Source organism: Podarcis vaucheri (assembly GCF_965113315.1).
Source record: "Podarcis vaucheri genome assembly, chromosome: 4".
NCBI lineage: Eukaryota > Metazoa > Chordata > Lepidosauria > Squamata > Lacertidae > Podarcis > Podarcis vaucheri.
Window position 1 is genome coordinate 23,990,794 of NC_138762.1, and position 21,948 is coordinate 24,012,741.

Consider the following 21,948-nt stretch of genomic DNA (forward strand, 5'->3'; position numbering starts at 1 on the left):
CAAAGTGATTTCATGCTCTTTATTCAGCTCATAGTGGTGAGGAGGAATGAATGAATGTCCCCTCAAAGTATCTGCTTTATATACATTATTTACACAATGGGCTGCACATGATTGGCTAATTCCGGAATTCTACTGTAAACCAATCAGGTTGTGGATTCGCTTCTATCTGGAGAATGATTGGGTGGTTCCTGCTAACCAATCATACTGCTGCATTGTTCTAGGACCAATCAGACTGCTGCATTCTGAATCCTATTGTTCTAGGACCAATCAGACTGCTGCGTTTTGGATCCTATTGTTCTAGGACCAATCAGACTGCTGCAGTTTGGATCCTACTGAGTTGAATAGGAGCCAAAATGCAGCAGCCTGATTGGTCCTAGAACAATAGGCTCCAGAATGCAGTCTGATTGGTCCACAGGAGCCCCCCAATCCAGCTCCAGGTGGAAATGAATCCGCGACCTGATTGGCCTACAGGAGAATCTTGGAATTAGCCAATCACATGGGGCCCATTGTGCAAATAATATATATAAAGCAGACATTCTGGGGGAACTTCTATTCCTCCTCACCACTATAAGCTTAATAAAGAGCATGAAATCCACTCTCGACTCCGAGTATATTTCAGTTTTGTTTTTATAACTTGTGCATTATTTTATTACTTTGGCACCGGTGACAGGCCAGCGTCATCCACTGCTGAGGAAGCAGGCTAGCTTAGGGGGCCCACACTGCTGCGCCACACAAAGCTCTGTCATTCGGCAGAAGGAAACATCTGCAAGGCTCAGGCGGAATGACCGGGGGACTGCTCCTCACAGCCCACTTCACCTGCCACCTGAGGCCTCATTCTGCCCACCGGTGCCCGTATACTGCCTAGGCACTTCCTACCAAAATCCTTGGTACAATGGTACCTTAATCCATTCCAGAAGTTCGTTCCAAAACCAAGGCGTTCCAAAACCAAGGCACGCTTTCCCATAGAAAGTAATGCAAAATGGATTAATCCCTTCCAGACTTTTAAAAACAACCTCTAAAACAGCAATTTAAACGGTGTTTCCGTGTGTTGCACTGCTTTCACCAGAAGCGGCTCAGTCATGCTGGCCACATGACCCAGAAAAACTGTCTGCGGACAAAGGCCGGCTCCCTCTGCCTGTAAAGCAAGATGAGCACCGCAACCCCAGAGTCGTCTGCGACTGGACTTAACTGTCAGGGTTCCTTTACCTTTACCTTTCTATCTAACAAGAGCATTGATCCATAAAATGAAAGCAATAAACAATATACTGCAGTCACACAATCAATCAGTAGCTGAACTGGGTTCCACACAGTCGCAAGAACAAAAACAAAAAGAGCCGCAAAAAGAGAAACGCAAAATAAATAGCAAAAACAGACAGACCTCAGCATAACACTCAAAACGGAAGTGTGGCACTCAAATTGGAAGCATAACACTCAAATCAGAAGCGTAACACTCAAAACGGAGCACGTTTGGCTTCTGAAAAAAGTTTGCAAACCGGAACACTTACTCACATGGCAAAGGAATGCCTGAATAACACAGTTTTCAGAAAGCATGTCAAAGAAAGTGGGGATGATTTCTGCCGAACTTCTACTGGCAGGGAGTCCCACAGGGCTAGGTCCATATTATTATTATTATTATTATTATTATTATTATTATTATTATTATTACTATTATTCTGCCCTATAGATCTCAGGGCAGTTCACAGCATAAAATCACAATACAGTGGTGCCTCGCAAGACGAAATTAGTCCGTTCTGCGAGTCTCTTCGTCTAGCGGTTTTTTCGTCTTGCGAAGCAACCCTATTAGCGGCTTAGCGCTATTAGCGGTTTAGCGGCTATTAGCGGCTTAGCGGCTAAAAGGCGCTTAGCGGCTTAGCGGCTTAGAAAAAGGGGGGAAGGGGGGGAAATCGCAAGACTCGCAAGACTTTTTCATTTTGTGAAGCAAGCCCATAGGGAAATTCGTCTTGCGAAGCGCATCGAAAAACGGAAAACCCTTTCGTCTAGCGGGTTTTTCGTCTTGCGAGGCATTCGTCTTGCGGGGCACCACTGTATAAAAAAAAAAGAAAATGCATAATAAAAGCAAAAGCAAAGACAACCCAACAATCTCCCCTTCCACAACAGGCTTTAAAGGCTCAGTCTTCAGCAAAAGCTGAAAGAGCCACAGACGCATGGGGGAATAATCAGACGTGCCCCCGTCAGAGGATCCCTAATGTTCTGTTTTTATTTCCTTTGTGGTGAACCACGAGGAAAAAACACTCTGCATGTAACTGGATGAATCGCCTCCACTATCCCAAGGGTGAGAACAAATTTTGAGGCTTAAGCTCTAGTTATCTTCTTGGCCACAAAGGCTGTTGGAGTTGGGAGAATCTCCCGGCTGTTGGGAAAATCTGAAGTCAGCCTCACAAGCAGCCCTGAGTGATGATTTGTATATGGGCTATCACAGATACACACATGGTAGTGAGAACTGTTGCGTCTCCTCACATCACTTCAAACCCAAAGGCATTTCATTAGGCGCAGGGGTTGACATTCAGCTGCCAATCATCAAGGCCTAGGTCTCCCCAGGTCTTGTACTACTCCAGACTAATGAGGGGGGTTGTGTGTGGAACAGAACAAACAATGCTCCTCTGTACTGTACTAGCAACTTGGTAAAAATTCCCTGTGCATAGAAAACTAGCAAGTCAGGAAGAAGGCTAGGCTAGCACCCTGACAAACTACCTGTCCACGTGCAGGGATTTTTTGGGGGGGCGGGAGGTATGAGGAACATCCAACTATGCCAGGTCAAATACAGGTTGACCACCTCAGTAGGAAATAGGCAGGAATTACACACCAAGCAAAAAAAGAAAAAGGAATTAACCATTGCACAAATTGCAAGGGGTCTGTGTGTCCTACTTCACAGAGGGCACTCCTCTATTTGAGTGGCTGTCTGGTCCAAGTCCAGTTTAAAGATAAAGGACCATAAAATAATAAAGGGCAGGAGCTTTGAAGTTGCTGATCAACACCTAGTCAGCCGAATAAGCATGCATACAGGCTACAGCACAGAATCCCCCAATATGGTGAGATCATACCCTCCAGCATTTCTCTGATGAATATAGGGATGTCCCATTCCATAATCACAACTTTACTATTTATACGCCACACATCTGACTGGGTTGCCCCAGCCACTCTGGGCAGCTTCCAACGTATATAGAAACATAATAAAACATTAAACATTTTTTTAAAACTTCCCTATACAGTGGTACCTTGGTTCTCAAACGCCTTGGTACTCAAACAACTTGGAACCGAAACACTGCAAACCCAGAAGTAAGTGTTCCGGTTTGCGAACTTTTTTCGGAAGCCGAACATGCTCCGTTTTGAGTGTTATGCTTCTGATTTGAGTGCCACGCTTCCGCTTTGAGTATTACGCTGAGATCTGTCTGTTTTTGCTATTTATTTTGTGTTTTTGTGGCTCTTTTTCTTTCTTTTTTGTGACTGTGTGGAACCCAGTTCAGCTACTGGTTGATTGATTGCGTGACTGCACTACATTGTTTATTGCTTTCATTTTATGGATCAATGGTCTCGTTAGATAGTAAAATTCATGTTAAATTGCTGTTTTAGGGGTTGTTCTTAAAAGTGTGGAACGGATTAATCCATTTTGCATTACTTTCTATGGGAAAGTGCGCCTCGGTTTTGGAACACTTTGGTTTTGGAACGGACTTCCGGAAAGGATTAATTTTGAGAACCAAGTTCCAACTGTACAGGATTGCCTTCAGGCGGCTCGGATAACTCCACACCCTTCAAAATAGAAGTGTGCATGCACACGAAAGCTCATACCAAGAACTAACTTAGTTGGTCTTTAAGGTGCTACTGGAAAGAATTTTTTTATTTTGACTATGGCAGACCAACACGGCTACCTATCTACTACTCCACACCCTTCAACATTCAAACCAGGATGGCTTCTATAAATCAGGGACGTCCCTGGAAAATAGGGACACTTGGAGGATCCATAGCTGTCAACCTTCCCTTTTTTTGCAGGAAATTCCCTTATTCCAGCGCCGTTTCCCGCTGCTTCCTGCTGCTATCCCGAATTGTTAGATATCCCATAGACTGTCCCCGGGACAGGTGAGGCTGCTGATCCCTTATTTTCAAATCTGAAAGTTGACAGCTATGGGAGGATCTGTGAGACGCATTGCAATTTTTAAAAAAGTAGTGATTATTTCTAAATTCACATCTATACATATAACTCAGCACATGCATATTTTACGTCCTTTTGGGGGGGTAGGTATATTCCCCGCTCTTTTAAAGTGCCTTAGTAGTCACCTATAACAAAGTGGGGGAGGGCGAACAACAGGCCTCAATAGAGCGGGCCTGACCCTGGCACGACGGGCGGCAGCGCGCATCTCCCCCCACAGCCCCCTCGCCTCGCACTTCGCAGTCCTCGCCAGTAGGATGCGCCACGAGCGCAGTGTCCCTTTCCCTCCATTCAAGCTCGCCGAGGCTGCTGCGCCTCACCTTCCCGGGGCTCGGCAGCGGCTCTGCCTCTTGCGCGCTCCCTTCTCCTTTGATCCCTCCGGCGACCCACATTGCCGGAGCTCGCTCCAGGAAGGGAAGCTTCGCCAGCTTGCCTGGCGGCGCGATGGTACTGTGAGAGAGCCCGCGGCGAGGAGGTAAGCCAGCCAGCCAGCCAGGGGTGGGCAGGGCAGGCTTTCCTAACCACAGCACCCCACCTCCGTTCCTCAGTGCAACTCTCTGCAAAATCTAGAGCCTCGCCGCCATCCCGCTTCCTCGCCCACTGCAACCCCTTGCAATTTTTTTGCATTGCTCCCAGTGCTGCATAAATACGCTTGCTTGCATTTATTTATTTATTTTGAATTGCTCCCAGTGCTGCATAGATACCCTTGCATGCATGCATGCGTTGCCTGGGCGGCGCGATTTGACCCCACATCCTTCGCTTTGGGGTTGGCGGGGGCAGCGGCTGCTGCTGGTGGTGCTGCTCTTTGCAAAAGCCTCGAGCCCGGCGCGGGGTCGCCTAGCGACCAGCAATCAATTAATCATGGCGAGCGGCGCGAGCTCCCGGGGCGCCGCGCTCGCCCTGCACCCAGGTCCGCCATCTGCACCAGCCGAGCCGAGCAGATGGGCGGAGAGGAGGGAGCAGTTGGCGTGGCCGAGTCGCGGCTATTGATCGCGGCTTCTGGCATCCGGGCTGGTGGTGGGGTCTGTTTTCATTGATGGTTCCTGGTTCGTTTGCCGGCGAGGCGCTTTGGGTGTTACTTTCTGGCCAGCTGCAAAATACTCCTGGCGTTTCCTTTCAGTTGAGGGTGGGCGGGCGAAGAAGGTAAGCATTAGTGGGGGGGGGTTGCTTTCTTTGCATGCTTTTATTTTATCATTGGCCGGTTAACAGGGCATTAAAGAGGTGCAGTGCAATGTCTTCTTTGCTGGGGGTGGAATTAAAACGCCTTTTTTGCCTTCTGAGTTGGCGCGTGCAAGAGCGTGCCTTTGGTGTGGCTTGGATTCACCTCAGCCCATTCATTCGGCCTCCGGCTACAGTCCTATGCAAGCTTACATGCGAGTAAGCCCGCTTGAGATCCGTGGGCCTTGCTTGGATGTAGCATCGCTTTGGGGGCCTTTGCCGCTTGGTTCCAATGGGCCTCCAAGTGACTTGCGGAACAATTAACAGTATGATTTTAAAAATCTCCTTAAAACCCGAATGAAATAATGGGGGGGGGGGGGAATGTAGGAGTTTTAACCTGCCAATCTTTAAAAAAAACTGCAGAACACCAAAGAGCAGCAAAATAGCAAAGCAGTAAGGGAGGACAATTTCAAGTGGTGCAGGAATGGTGGCTGGTTTTAGCTTCAGCAGGGGAGACCCCCAATAATTCATGGCTGGCTCCAGAGGATTTATGTTTTTCCCTCCCCCCCCCTCCACTTTACTGCTCAGCCCCCACCCACAGGTATAGTCTCTTGAGCAAAATCTAACTTGGGAATGGTGTGTGGTCTCAGCTTAGAAGTGACTTGGAAGTAAGGAGGAGGTCTCCTTGGAAGTAAGTGGTGGTGAAGCCCCCAATCTCATCCACACACTTTCTCGGAAGTAAGTCCCGCTATGTCCAGTGCAGCCTCCTCCTTCATAAGGTTGCCTGATACTGCAGCCCAGTCCTGTGCATGTCTGCTCAGAAGCAAGTCCCCCTTTGCTCATGTGACTTACTTCCCTGTAAGTGTGCGCAGGATTGCGACCTGGATCTGAGTCCCCTCCATCCGTAAAGTTAATGTGGCTTAAGTTGGTATGGAAACCTGTAGTTTTACAGTGGTTCATAGATCACTCAGTGATTCCTTTGGTTGCGTGGTCAGGGATATCTTTGACTCAGGATCACAGAGATGCTGTAGCATCCTTGCTCCCAAGGCAGTAATTGAACAATAAGGTAAATAAAGCCCACCACATTTGCTCAGCAAAGGGTTGAAAAACAAAAATTAGGATCTGGGCTGGTATCCCAGGTGCCTTGCTCTGCAGTGTGTGTTTGTGTGTTGTGCTGATGGCTTGACAAGCTCTCAGCACAAGTGGAGCAGCCAATATGGTGGGAAGCAGGTAACAAAAGCTACTGTAAGGAGGAAGCAACACCTGATTGCTTCTAATTTGGATTAGAGCAACATACGATATGAGGTGATCTAGGAAGAGGGAGAAGGGAACCTGTATGAGCAGGATACAGAAATTTCTGTTTTCACAGGCAGCGCCTCCAACCTGTTAGGAATTAGGTTTTGCAGTGGGGAATCATTAGGGTGCCTAAGCTTGTTGCAGCTCTAGTTAACAGTCCTGGCAGCCTGTATTGTCCCTTTAAAATAGGTTAGTGAAGATGGGGGAACCTATAAAGACTGACACCATGATAGTTGCTGGATCCTTTTTTATTGTAGGTCACCCATCTCCATTTCTCACAACAAAGGGAGACTTTCTTTTATAAAAGGGGGTTGAAAAAATTCACCTGCACGCTCAAATATAACCCTGTTTGCTGCTTGTTTTTGTAATTGGTATTTGCAAAATTATAGAATCATATAAGTTTATGGCCTCAAAGACTTTGCTTTGCTTGGTGTGTGTGTGTGTGTGTGTGTGTGTCCTTCTTCCCCTCCCCCAAATAGATTTGCATGCACGGGACATTTCACTTGTCTTTTGTTAGTTTATGATACAGCTAAATGGAAAATATATTCAGAGTGGCTGCAGTGTCACTTAGCTATGGACTGATTCCATCAGAAGCAAAAATCTGCTGCTTGCAATAAATATATGAGCAGTGTCTCCTGCCTCCTCCTCATTCTACTACGCAGTGATAAATAACTCATGTCGTGTAAACAACACTACAGGAAGATGAAATCTCCTAGCCTGATAACCTTTTAATATTTCGAGAGTAAATTTCTGAAGCTGTGATCAGCTTAAATCTCCAAACTACATGGTGTTTTTTTCCCTCATAGCTTTGTATACTTACATGGCGCTGAAAATAAAACTTTGCACGTTTTTAAATCGAAACACATTCTGCAACTTCTTTGACCCGTGGTTTCCTATTTTACTTCGTTTCTATAAAACTCTGCATCCAGATTGGTTGTAAACCTTTTGTGTTTGTTTGTAATCGTATTTCAAAAACCTGCATTTGTTTGGTTGCCCACTTGATGGTAATAACTGCAAACGTACCCTTTTGCAGAAAATATTCTGGAAGCATGCTGTGAGGGTTGCGTTGATGGGCTAGATTGCTAGCCACACAATCTAGAATGTCATCAAAGGATTTTGACACTTTAATGTGTGTTTAATTTAGCTTAGGCAGTCATCAGGCTCTATAGGATAAAAGCTGCATTAAATAATGATGCACCCAACTAAAGTATTCCTCTGAGCTGTAGTGTCTGTTGAATGACAAAATATATTTTCTATGTTGCCTTTGCCTGGGGATCCTAACCTATTGGGGCTGGCAGATCTAATAGAACTAGGCAGCTAAGCCACATTCCTGTTACAAAACGCCAAGGTGGTGCTACATAGGCTGATTATACTTTCCTTTTCATTTACACACACACACACACACACACACACACACACACACACATTGCTGGTGATAGTCCCAGCAGTGGGAGTGTGAATATACACATAGCTCCAGATGGTAGCTGATGTCTTAAAACAGGTAATCTAAAATCTGCTTCTTGGCGTCGTTCCTGCTATTTGCAGAGCCATGAGTTGTTAGTGAGCATAGCAAGTAGCTTTGCTTGCTGTGTATATAATATATAGACCCTGCAGCACACTTAGCTTGCCAAGTGCTCGAGTAAGCCTGTAGATTTGAGGCCGGAACTGCATTTTTGGTGGTGGAATCTGGGTCTCTTGTCAAAAGGTTGGTGATGGATTGGCGGTGGGGAATGATTTTCCGGGGGGAAGCAGTGGGAGGGAAGCTCAGCCCTGAACTGGAGTTCCAGAGATTTGTTTCGCCAGAACAGAGTCCACCTCCCTCAGGTGATATAAAGGGGATATCGGAAGTGATTTAACAGCAAGTGTGGCATAGTGGCGAAATCCAGGTTCAAACCCCCACTTGACCATCAAGATCACTAGCTGACCCTGGATTAAGCTGCGGTTGTTCCTCTGGTGGTAGGTTTAGATCGGGCAGAGGTGTCCCTCTGCCCAGCCCTGCTGGGCCTCCACTGGCACAGCTCATCATTCCACCTGCCAAAGGTGCAGGTGAGTGCAGTTGCTGCTTGCAGCATTCCTGCCAGCAGTAGCTTGCAGCAAGGCCTGGGAGGAGAAGGCATTCTTGGGAGGGATTGAGTCAAGTTGGGGGCGCTGGCCCTGCTACCATCATGTCACAGCATTGGGCCCCATCACTGCCAGGCTGGCACAGCGGTTTGCCTACTCCCACCCTTGCGCTGTGGTTGGATGCGGGTGGCGCTGTGGTCTAAACCACTGAGCCTCTTGGGCTTGCTGATCAGAAGGTCGGCAGTTCTAATCCCCGCGACGGGGTGAGCTCCTGTTGCTCTGTCCCAGCTCCTGCCAACCTAGCAGTTTGAAAGCATACCAGCGCAAGTAGATAAATAAGTACCACTGCGGCGGGAAGGTAAACAGTGTTTCTGTGCACTCTGGTTTTCGTCACGGTGTTCCGTTGCACCAGAAGTGGGTTAGTCATTCTGACCACATGACCCAGAAAGCTGTCTGTGGACAAACGCTGGCTCCCTTGGCCTGAAAGTGAGATGAGCAGCGCAACTCCATAGTCGACTTTGACTGGACTTAACCGTCCAGGGGTCCTTTACCTTTACCTTTTACCTGTCATGTGTGGCTGCACTGTGGAGGAAGCAGTGGTTCTGCCACTCCCTTAAGATGCACTGCTACCCAGCAAGGGTTTGGGTTGCAGTGCCAGTTGCTATCTCTCAGCCTAACCTACATCAAAGAGTTGTTGTGAAAATAAAATGGGGCAAACCAGGGGTGCCAGAGGTGGACGTGCTGTTTTGGTGAAGGGCCACATTCCATCAGGCAGAATCTGCCCAGGACCAGATAACTGATGGAGCCCAGAGTGAGTGGAGCCTATCCCCCTTTTTCCGTCTTGTTGCCACCTCCTTTTCTCTCTCCATCTCTTTTTTTACACACCCGGCATCTCCCCACCCCCCCTTTCACAAAATTAAATAGAGGGCCACCTGCGGCCCACTCTGTACATACTGTCTAGAACTCCCTGGAGGGAAAAGTGGGCCTGTAACATAGATACAAATAAATTGTGTGTCTTTGTTAGAGGAATCCCCAAATGTCAAGGGTAATATTTATTTCATTCTGGAATGCGCCTGCCCCAGATTGAAGTGAGACATGTTCAGTGTGAGTCTTTGTAGGCTGGCTGCTTCTGATTGCCTCTGAAATTCAGGCCAACATCAGAGGCAAGGCCCAGAGCCTTCCCTGAGGCGGCGTTAGTGGTGGTTGCAAATTTTGGCCAGATACAAAGACCAGCCAAAAGCTGTGCATCCCTGTTCCTGTATTCCCAGTGATTTGTGGTGCTACCTGTTACGTATCCCAGTGCTAGCTCCTTATCTTCAAAGCCCACAGCACTCACTCTGGTTTCTTAAAAATTAGCTGTCGTAACAGAAGAGTCATTGTAAGGGTAGAGGGCTGGGCCAGGATGTGGGAGACCAGGGTTCAAATTCCACCCTCAAGCTGCGTGCTCTCTCTCAGCTCTGCCTCACCTACCTCTCAGGGTCATTGTGGGAAGGGAAAAACATGTATGCCTCCTTGAGCATCTTGGAGGAAAAGTGTGGTATAAACACCATGACAAAATAAAAGCTTTGTAAGTTTTCCACTGGCTGTCTTTCGGATGCCAGCAATCTGTAGTGAAACAGACGCTGCTAAATAATTAGTGCTTTCTGCCGAAGGAGCTCAGCAATGGACAAGAGACGTCACCCCTTGAGTTGAGATACCATCAATGTGGCTCACTTTACCAACTTACTGTAGCCTGAGTCTTGCGGTCCTGGACACCGCGCGCCAGATTTTGCAGAACATCAACACAAGCACTGAAGGAGGATTTTCTTGGACTCTGCTGCTTCTGCCATTTCCTCTTCTTTTTGGAGTATGTGTTGAGGAGCGTTGCCATTTAACAGCTGTATAGGAAGAACTTCCATGAGAAGTTCAAAGGTTATGGGTAGCCACTATTTGTTGTCGTTATAATAATAATAATAATAATAATAACCATTTATTATTTATACCCCGCCTATCTGGCTGGGTTTCCCCAGCCACTCTGGGCGGCTTCCAGCAGAATATTAAAATACAATAATCTATTAACCATTAAAAGTTTCCCTCGTTAGCCTTGTTCCTTCCCTGAGTGCTGACGGAGAACTTGGGGAAGGGTCTCATCTCTGGCTTGGTGCTGTGCTTTGGGGGCCCTTGGAATGCTCTTTAATACACAGCATGATACATACACAGCGGGTGGCGATGTGGGTTAAACCACAGAGCCTAGGGCTCGCCGATCAGAAGGTCGGTGGTTCGAATCCCCGCGACGGGGTGAGCTCCCGTTGCTCGGTCCCAGCTCCTGCCAACCTAGCAGTTCGAAAGCATGTCAAAGTGCCAGTAGATAAATAGGTGCCACTCTGGCGGGAAGGTAAACGGCATTTCCGTGTGCTGCTCAGGTTCGCCAGAAGCGGCTTAGTCATGCTGGCCACATGACCCAGAGGCTGTATGCCGGCTCCCTCGGCCAATAAAGTGAGATGAGCGCCACAGACCTAGAGTCATCTGTGAATGGACCTAATGGTCGGGGGTCCATTTACCTTTACCTTATGAAGTCTGGATCTACATTAAAAGTAGCACCATGTCTCTTTAAAAAACCATGGTGAAAGGGTCCTAGGAACTACAGTTCGTTGAGAGTGCTGGCAGATGTTGGGAGACTCCTATTCCCCTCAGAGAGCTATGGTTTGCAGAGGGTGCTAACAGCCAATCCCTTTCATGAAATTGTGTGAATTATGGATCTGTGAGGGGAAGAGGTAGTACGGGTGCCAAACTCGAATCAACTGGGATGGCCAAATTTCTCGCCCACAAGTTGTCCACGAGTTTTAAAGGGCGGGGGGGGGCTTATTTATCTATTTTTTTCACTTGCACAGCAATTCATTCTGCTTTGTATTGTTTCTGGTTTATCAAGTAATTGGAAGGATATTGACACTGAGAAAATAATTACAGCTAGCCCTGAAGATAGTTCAGTCATTCGTGTGGAAGAAGTGCTGTGAGCTGCACTGGAATCTCGGAAAGGGTTTGATAAGGCCCTTGAGCTTAATCTTTCATGCCCCTCTGCTCTGTAACAAACTAGATACTGTAATGGCAGTCATTGGATGAATAGGTCTCTCTGTCATGTGTGTTCACTTCATATTATTTTTAAATTCAGCTTACATTTTTTTTGGTACAGTGGTGCCTCGCAAGACGAAAAGAATCCGTTCTGTGATTCTCTTCGTCTAGCGGTTTTTTCGTCTTGCGAAGCAAGCCCATTGACGGATTAGCGGATTAGCGCTATTAGCACTATTAGCGGCTTTTAGCGGCTTATCTGCTGATCAGATCAGCTGATAAGCGGCTTAGAAAAAGGGGGGAGAGGGAAAAAAGACCAGCAGGAACTCGCAAGACATTGTCGCCTTGCGAAGCAAGCCCATAGGAAATTCGTTTTGCAAAGCACCTCCAAAACGGAAAACTCTTTCGTCTAGCAAGTTTTTCGTCTTGCGAGGCATTCGTCTTGCGGGGCACCACTGTATTGGTTTAAACTGTGTTTTAGCTGTTTTGCTTGATTTTGTACCTTGAGACATGTGTGGAAGGCAGTTAATAAATAATATTGAGGTCGGGGAGAACCGTGGCTCAGTGATAGAGCTGGAAGTCTTGAGTTCGAGTCCTGGCCACTCCAAGTTGGGCTGGGAAAATATTGTGTCTGAAAACTCAGAAAATAAATACAAAGGGGTGGGAGAGCAGGAAAAAACAAACCCCGGAAGGGCCATCTGACATCTCTCATGGGGGGGGGGCTTAAAAAGACCACCTCCTTGTGTGGCGGGGGCAGGGACCACTCTGTACCAGCTTCGGACAGGTGGAGATGGTTGTGTGTGGCCGTTCTGGCCTTGTATGATTTTGCTTCTACATGCGATAGCCGGGAACTCAACCCCTGTGTCTGAGGAGATCCACCTGTATATGTGTAAAGGCATCACGGTACAAACATTTGTATACATGGACTTTATGAGGAAGAGGGTTGGTGACTCCTTGCCACAGCTCATCACTTGGTCCTGTTTTGTTCAACCCAGGAGGCCCAAGCAGGGCTTTTCTTGTCTCTTAGGAACGGGCAGAATAAAATGTGATCAGGTCAATAATGCCTACAACTCATTCCAGGAGCTGCTATTAATTTTCTTCTGACATCTCTTTGATCAGAAAACAGGAAGACAGATGTCTCTGTTTGTTGGCTCTGAATTCTGTTGATTTAATTGCAAACAAAGCCAAGGAATTCAGCTGCAAATTATTTTTTTTAAATAAGCAGCAATAAAATAAAATCCCACATTACTTCTGTTGACAAACACTCTTGAAAATGCACATCAGGAAGCGGAATGACTCAATTTACACCTTACCTTTCCTTGCTGTTTTTTTCCTGTTTTCATCTTTTATCTTCCTCTAGATCTCCCCCTCTTTAGCATATTTTTTAACCTTGCCCCCTCCTAGTTAAGCATCTTGCCAGGATGAAGGATCTGCTCTTTTCTTGATTGCGCCAAAAGGACCTCTTTTAGCTTCCTCCTTGTGCTTTGGCAGAGGTTGAATTGTCCTACCATGATGCAACAGAGGCCGGATTCATCTCTGAAGCGGTTGTGTGAGTGTACATTGGAGGCACATTTTGTATTTTAAAAATACATCTGGACCTAGGGTGTGCTGCCAGTGAATGGTGCCTTAACCCACTGCCTGCCACATCCATCTTCATCCCGATTTCTGCCAGAGTCACCTCCTCGGCTTCCAGCCACACAATAAACCCAATGCTTTCATCTCTCCTTCTCTGACATCAGGTGCCATTTTGAAACTATTTTGGGTGGGGGGAGGCACTTAAGGAGCTTCGAGGGGCATCACTGGAAAAGTGATGTTTGGAATACTAAGTTGCTGGAAACCACAGGAGGGGGAGAGTGCTCTTGTGTTCGAATCCTGCTGGTCAGCCACTGTGAGAACAGAATGCCAGACTAGATGGGTCATTGGCCTGATGGGTCATTGGCCGGAGTTTTAGGTTAGCAGCACCTGGAGGTCTCCAACACATGAGGTAAAACACTTAAACATACCTTCCACTGCCACTTTTAATTCTCACCTTCCAGAGCTGCTTTTCCTTGCCTTAAACATAATCTAGAAGTGTCAGAATCAGGGGTCAACAAACTTTTGTACCAAGGGGTCCACTGTCCCTCAGACCTTGTGGGGGGCCGGACTGTATTTATTTTGGGGGGGATGAATGAATTCCTATCTCCCCAAAATAACCCAGAGATGCATTTTAAATAAAAACACACATTCTACTCATGTACAAACACCAGGCAGGCACCACAAATAACCCAGAGATGCATTTTAAATAAAAACACACATTCTACTCATGTAAAAACACGCTGATTTCCGGACCGTCCATGGGCCAGATTTAGAAGGTTTTTACCTTAGTTTGCCTACCCATGGTGAGGATGGTAATGCTAGACTAGGCCACAGGTGAAGCCACCGGTCCATGCAGCATAACAAGCTTTTGAAACAGCTTCTGTCTGGCTCCTGGTCATGTGTGTTCATCCTAAGAGTTGGTCCTGAGGAATGTGCCTTTGCTGGTGGTGCCTGCAAAGCCCCTTTCATCCACACCCCCAGCTTTACCTGCCCCTCACCTGATGTCATATATGATGCTGGGATCTGGGGCAGGTGGGCATGGCTGGACTGGAACAGTCTTGCAGGCCAAATGGGGAGGCTGGTGGACCAAATTCGGGCCAAGCATTCCCCACCCCAATTTAAGGATGTAAAGGTAAAGACATAAGTACAGTGGTACCTCGCAAGACGAATGCCTCGCAAGACAAAAAACTCGCTAGACGAAAGGTTTTTCCGTTTTCGATTTGCCTCGCAAGACGAATTTCCCTATGGGCTTGCTTCGCAAGACGAAAACGTCTCGCGACTTTGTTTCCTTTGTCTAAAAACAAAGACATGTTTTGTTTATAAAGTTAATTTATTTTCCCTTCAATTTTTGAACTGCTCTTTACAGTATGTGTGACTTTAAAGAGCAGTTAATAAACTGTTGTTGTACCAAATTTGGCTTTGTTTGGACTTTTTTTGACCATAGGAACGCATTAATTGAATTTCAATGCATTCCTATGGGATTTCATGATTCGCAAGACGAAAAATTCGCTAGACGACAAAACTTGCGGGGCACCACTGTACTATAAATTGGGCCCCTGAAAATGCACCAGCAACCAGGGCAACTGGTTTGATATTTGGGTAAGCTGTTCCTACTGCCTCACCCCTACAAGGGTCAAGGTGATGGCATTTTGCACCTGTTGACTTTTCAGTTCTTTGGTTGGAGAAACGCACAGCAAGTTTCGAACGGCTGTGAATTTCGGAGGATTGCCTTGCTTCGGTTCTCGTACCGTTCCAGAAACTGCGAATTTGATCCATTTGGCAAACTAAATTGAATCTCACCCCCTGACTCTTAACAATTGGCCATGCAGTTGGGGAAAGCTGCTTCAGACCAAAGGCCAAACCTATTTAACCTTTCACCCTGCCAAGTAATTGCAAATCACATTCCGGGCACTTAAAGAATTGGATGGCTGGCTCATTCAGGAATGTCTGCAGATGCTGAGTAAATCTATGGAAGCAGCTGTTAATTAGACTGCATGTCCCAAGAGAGAAAAAGTGAGCACTGATGTACATGGTTGTTTTCAACTTAAGGTCGCTGTCAAATTAGGGAAGAGGGGCAGGCAGCTTTCCCTCTTGTTTTTACCTTTCCTTTTTTGCTTTTCTACTCCTCTCCCCACCTCCCGTCTTGGTACAACATAAGGAACATCAAAGGCATCTTCAGGGAGTGTTAGAAGCCAAGCTTGCCTGCCAAGGCATTAATGAAATCAGTTTGCTGTTAGCCATTCTTTCTCTTCTCCTCCTCGTTGTCCTCAAGCAGGTGCCACTGCTGTCAGTAGTAATTGCAGCTAAATTCAGGGACAGCAGCAGGAACCAGGCAGTCAAAAGCAATCTTGATGAAAGAGGCTTTTGCCGGCTGGGGCTCGCGTAGTTTTGCAGCGAGCACTCATATGATATCCAACAGGAAAGTTGCTTTAGAGTGCTTTCCCTTTTAGCAGGTGACATTATAATTTATTCACAGATCTTTCTGATAGAAGAAGAAAGGGGAGAGATCAGTAGGCAGGATAAAAGGATTGCATTCAAATGAAAACAAAAACCTCACTGCCTCTCTGGGTTGTATGGTACAATTGGCCATGTTTTTATCCCAAGTGTGCTCAAAATGTTGGGAAGGAGGGTCAGTAGACATGGGTGCATGTCTGCCCTTTTACAGTCTTTTCATGTGCAGAATCCTTAGTGATTGAGTGTCATACCATGATGTGGTCACATAACAGTGAACCCAAGCGTCCCTCTCCAACAGGTAAACTGAAATTTTAATACTTTCCTGATGGCTCCAAAACGCCTTTGCAGTAGCATGATGAAATGTCCGCCTGTGATAAAAATACAGTGGTACCTCGGGTTATATACGCTTCAGTTTACATACGCTTCAGGTTACAGATTCCACTAACCCAGAAATAGTACCTTGGGATAAGAACTTTGCTTCAGGATGAGAACAGAAATCGTGCTCCAGAGGCGCGGTATCAGCAGGTGGCCCCACTAGCTAAAGTGGTGCTTCAGGTTAAGAACAGTTTCAGGTTAAGAACAGACCTTCGGAATGAATTAAGTACTTAACCCAAGGTACCACTTTACTGGATTTGGTTGGAACCACATTCATGCTATTCCCAGTTGCTTCACAGTTAGGGAGAGGCAGAACTTCTTGATTCTGCTGCATAAAGTTTTGGAAGAGCCCCAAATCAATCCATCACAAGTGCTTTTGGAGTTAGGTCAGGAAATGGAGCCCCATTGGATCTGGGGGTTTAGCCCAGCACAAAAACTTTCTGTTCCCCTAAATGAAAACTGTCTGGGAGGAAAGTCTACCCGCTTCTTTTTTCTAACGAAGATTTGCAATGCATCGATTTGAAGTTCTGTTTGGATTTCCAGTTACTTGGTTTAGTGCCTACGCCACTGTAACATATGTACACGCCCTCTCTGAAAGCAGTCGTGAATACAGTGGTGCCTCGCAAGACGAAAAGAATCCGTTCTGTGATTCTCTTCGTCTAGCGGTTTTTTCGTCTTGTGAAGCAAGCCCATTGAAGGATTAGCGCTATTAGCGGCTTTTAGCGGCTTATCTGCTGATCAGATCAGCTGATAAGCGGCTTAGCGGCTTAGAAAAAATGGGGGAAGGGGGAAAACCCAGCAGGAACTCGCAAGACATTGTCGTCTTGCGAAGCAAGCCCTTAGGAAATTCGTTTTACGAAGCACCTCCAAAACGGAAAACTCTTTCATCTAGCGAGTTTTCCGTCTTGCGAGGCATTCGTCTTGCGGGGCACCACTGTAAAAACTTTTACTAGCATCTTCCAAATAGCAGCAGGGAGTTCCACAACTGTGGGGTGCAACAAAGAAGGCAAAACCCCTATTGCTCTAAAGTCACTGACAATGTTCACCTGGATGTTATTCGGATAGTCTTTGCATGTAAGTCGCACATTTTGTTTTTGTTTTTTAAAGTGATATTTATTGGGAATTTAAAGTTACATAAAAAAAGAAAAGGAAAGAACAAGAAAAAGGAGATTAAACAATACAAATCAATAATAAGAGAATAAAAAGTAGAAAACATAAAATACACTAAAATCAAAAACAAGAGCAAAAGAATAAATTTTAAAAAAATCCAATATTCCCATATCCTTATCTTCATTAACTTGTTTCATCGACCTCCTCACACCTCCTTTTTTTGTATTCTAATTTTTGATTATCTCAGCAAATCCTTTCCATCTTTCACTGTATTCTGTCCTTTAGTTGTCTTAATTTATTTTAGCCTTATCTTACCATAAAAAAGAACCTTAGAACTTAAAAACTTATTTATACATAACTCCTTATAATATTTCTACTAAAGCCTAATAGTTTCATTCCAAGATTTTCCTAACAGTCATTAATTTTGCAATATTTCTCTAAATGAATTTTTAAACTTTCTGCCAATCTTCATCCACCGTCTCTTCTTCCTGGTCTCGGGTTCTGTCAGTCCTTTCTGTCTATTCCATCTAGTCCATCAACCTGGTGATCTTATGTCCAAGGCTCTTAACTCTCTTCCATGTCCCTTCTGCAGATCTTCTTCATAATTGTACCTGCACTTTACTTTGTCTTCTACTGGTCTTGTACTTAATTTCCTTCCTTTGTCTCTGAGGAGTAGATCTCGGAGGAACAACCTAAGAATGTCTTTATCCCTTCTCGACCAGTCAGCCCGTTCTCCATGGTTAGCACTGAAATCCAAAAAAATATTCAAAAGCATACTTCAATGTCCCTCCAAAGTTGAGGGCCTCGACCACTCTAATCTCCTCCTGGCCCAAAACCAAATCCCAAAAGTCAGGACATCCCTGCATAGGAGGATATGACCAACTTGCCATCTCCAGTCCCGACAGATTCAGTCATCAGAAACAACAGCTTATGTTCCTGCAAGGCCGCATCTCTTTCAACTTGTATTACTTGAGGTTCAACAACAACCTCCTCCTTTGTCTTCTCCTCGGCTTGCCCTGTCAGGGCAGATTCCTGGGTCAATTCTTGAGCAGGTTCTATATCAGTGTTCACTGTTTGACCGAAATTATCAATTGCAGTGGTCATCAAATCCATCTTCACATGAAGCTGCTCCAACAAAGCACTTGTCCTGCACAAAGCAGACACTAATGCTTCCTGTGTCAACATTCTTGTCCAAGGTCAATTTCTGTTTCTCACGATCCTCACAGGTCTCTACAGCTGTAGAGTTCCCCAGGTCCACTCCAACAACAGTTCAAAAGCTCCCTCTAGAGGAAACAATTTCTATTTGTATCCATCCTTTTACAAGCAGATCCAGCAACAAAATTGCTTTCGTTTTTCAAATCTTTGTTCCTTTTTAATGCAAAAGGAAGCATTGGAGTCCATATGTTCCTCTTATTTGACTATCTGTCAACATACGTTATTATTCACAGTCAATGAACTTTCCCAAAACGTCTATCTTTGACAGCCCATTCCCAGGTTCAAGACGATAGAAATTTATCTTTCTTTACTCCCTCTCCTGCAGGCTTGAACAATTTAAGATTTCCCCCCTCTTCTCCTGCTTCCAAGGGGTTTTTTGTAGTTTTAATCAATGCAAATTTAGTCCTTTACAGATAACTTTCCAGACTTTAGCTTGCGATGTCTTTGCTTCAGACTATTTACAAAAGCGGAAGGCGGACTTCCTGTTTAGACCTTCCCGCTCCGATGCCAAATTACGAAGTTTAATAATCCAATTTTTCGTTCTACTCACGGGTACTTGTTTAGAGTCCAATTGTCCACAGGAAAAAAGTCAGCGCTCTCCGACAACAGCAATGCGGCTTCACTCCGTGAAAAGAGCAATCGATTCGAAGCACCACGCCGCTCACCCCACGTCGCTCCGGATCCCCGTAGCCGGGTTTCCCCGCGAGTAGGGGAGGTGCAAAAGGTGCCAGCCGAATCCCAGGTCCACAGGCTTCTCCCGCCTGTGGTTTTTAATGGGTCTCCGCCTCGCCGTGGCGGTCCAGACCCTGATTTTCACGGAGCGGATTCCTCCAGATCAGAGGAAATCTGCCATTGCCGGTGGCGCTAACCCGGAAGTAAGTCGCACATTTTGGGTTGCATCCAAAGTAGTGCTAAGTCGCAAGTCATTTAACGGTATACTTTGTTCTGTTGTGATGAAATGTTTTGCACCAGCAGCACATCGTGTGGCAGAATGGATAAACTGGTGCAATTCCGTTGCACCACAGATTGGACAATCTCTTGTGCAACGGTTTTCTGCTAGCATAGCCGTTGCCTCGGATCCCTGTGTTGCGCACCGTTAAAATTCACCCGCCTTCCCGCTAGCACAGAAGTCCTTGCATAGGATGCAGCTCATAGATCTCCCTTTTGATATTTGCTACATAGACATTCTGTTAGAATGAGACTTTGAAAAAGGAATGCATAGCAACAAAAATTATAACATCAAGAAAGCCTGAAGGAGACCCTTGCTCCATTACAGAGAGGAAATGGTGAAGCTGTTCAGTGTCATTTATTTCACGACACGAACAGATTCACCTTTCCCTCATTAGCAGGCTTCCTTATAACAGAAGTTCTCTGACTTACAAGATGTGCACTACAAGTCCTGCCCTCAGGAACTCCATAGTAGGGACCCAGATAATCTCAAATCAGAACCTCATAATGATGGTATAGTTTTGGATAAAAGTTGCACCTTTTATTCAAGTATCTCTGAATTATTTACAGACGTTAGTTACATGCATGCTATCAAAGATAGTCCCCTCACAAAGCTACAATTCCCAGGCTGGTTTGGCAGTAGCCCACTTCCTTGACAACTCTGGGAATTTTAACTCTGTGAGGGGACTAGGCATCTCCTAATATTAGCGCCCTTAACAAACTGTAGTTCCCAGGATTCTTTGAGGGAAGCCATGACTGTTTAGTAAAATACTGCTTTAAATGTAGGGTACGGGTGGGGCCATTGTCTAACCTCCTTACAAACAGATCAGGATGAATGCTCAGTAAATGAGTTTGTCTGAAGCACCCACAATAAACTTTAAATAGATAAAACGAACAGCAGGTTAATTCAGTGGCGGCAGCAAGCAAACATTTTGTCACCTTTCACCTGGCTGCCTACTTACCGGTACTTTATTTTATTTTATTTGAAGCAATATGTAATTCAATGCTTAGTTGACCCATTGTAATTTTTTAAAAAAACAACTTTTAAAAATAGGTGTATATTTGCTTGCTTGGATCGGATCTGTGTAGCAGTGTCACAAGAACTAGCCAACTTTTTCTCATTTAAACTGTAACACTCAGGAAAACAAAGCCATTTTACAGTTTGTTTTTACCTTCTCCTGAACGAGAAAGGGATTCATTTAACATGAATGTGTTGAGGGTCACCCATTCTACTCTGCAAATGCTGAATCTGACCTCGAGTGCTTAGATGCATCTTTTGGCTTTGATTATATCCCACCACACACACACGTTAAAGACATTTGTAAAGACCACCTAACTAGAATAGAATCATAGAGTTGGAATAGACCACAAGGGCCATCGAGTCCAACCCCCTGCCAAGCAGGAAACACCATCAGAGCACTCCTGACATATGGTTGTCAAGCCTCAGCTTAAAGACCTCCAAAGTAGGAGACTCCACCACACTCCTTGGCAGCAAATTCCACTGTCGAACAGCTCTTACTGTCAGGAAGTTCTTCCTAATGTTTAGGTGGAATCTTCTTTCTTGTAGTTTGGATCCATTGCTCCGTGTCCGCTTCTCTGGAGCAGCAGAAAACAACATTTCTCCCTCCTCTATGTGACATCCTTTTATATATTTGAACATGGCTATCATATCACCCCTTAACCTCCTCTTCTCCAGGCTAAACATGCCCAGCTCCCTTAGCCGTTCCTCATAAGGCATCGTTTCCAGGTCTTTGACCATTTTGGTTGCCCTCCTCTGGACACGTTCCAGTTTGTCAGTGTCCTTCTTGAATTGTGGTGCCCAGAACTGGACACAGTACTCCAGGTGAGGTCTGACCAGAGCAGAATACAGTGGCACTATTACTTCCCAAGATCTAGATGCTATACTCCTATTGATGCAGCCCAGAATTGCATTGGCTTTTTTAGCTGCCGCGTCACACTGTTGGCTCATGTCAAGTTTGTGGTCAACCAAGACTCCTAGATCCTTTTCACATGTACTGCTCTCAAGCCAGGTGTCACCCATCTTGTATTTGTGCCTCTCATTTTTTTTGCCCAAGTGCAATACATTACATTACTCCCTGATAAAGTTCATCTTGTTTGTTTTGGCCCAGTTCTCTAATCTGTCAAGGTCGTTTTGAAGTGTGATCCTGTCCTCTGGGGTGTTAGCCACCCCTTCCAGTTTGGTGTCATCTGCAAATTTGATCAGGATGCCCTTGAGTCCATCATCCAAGTCGTTGATAAAGATGTTGAATAAGACCGGGCCCAAGACAGAACCCTGTGGCACCCCACTAGTCACTCTTCTCCAGGATGAAGAGGAACCATTTAGGAGCACCCTTTGGGTTCGGTCAGTCAGCCAGTTACAAATCCACTGAGTGGTAGCATAGTCAAGACCGCATTTTACCAGCTTCTTTACAAGAATATCATGGGGCACCTTGTCAAATGCCTTGCTGAAATCAAGGTAGGCTACATCCACTGCGTTCCCTTCATCTACCAGGCTTGTAATTCTGTCAAAAAACGAGATCAGGTTA

At 45.6% G+C, this 21,948-nt stretch overlaps 2 protein-coding genes across 8 annotated transcripts in view; one reads left to right on the forward strand and one right to left on the reverse strand.

Annotated features, from left to right (window-relative positions):
* ALKBH8 (alkB homolog 8, tRNA methyltransferase) overlaps positions 1-4,962 on the reverse strand; it is a gene marked incomplete at its 5' end in the record, with an annotated part of 65,249 nt that extends 60,287 nt beyond the window's left edge. Inside the window, one exon of one of the 2 annotated variants that reach the window (XM_082219258.1) lies at positions 4,870-4,962. In XM_082219258.1, the coding sequence (XP_082075384.1) occupies positions 4,870-4,918 (49 nt within the window). Of the gene's footprint in view, positions 1-4,319; positions 4,558-4,869 lie in introns of those variants that run through there. The other variant, XM_082219257.1, reaches the window with a different exon arrangement.
* ELMOD1 (ELMO domain containing 1) overlaps positions 4,516-21,948 on the forward strand; it is a 48,990-nt gene continuing 31,557 nt past the window's right edge. For 2 of the 6 annotated variants that reach the window (XM_082219518.1, XM_082219523.1), the window contains exon 1: positions 4,516-4,640. The gene's annotated coding sequence lies outside the window, so the exon portion shown is untranslated. Of the gene's footprint in view, positions 4,641-5,127; positions 5,309-6,308; positions 6,390-21,948 lie in introns of those variants that run through there. The other 4 variants (XM_082219521.1, XM_082219522.1, XM_082219519.1 and 1 more) reach the window with 3 other exon arrangements.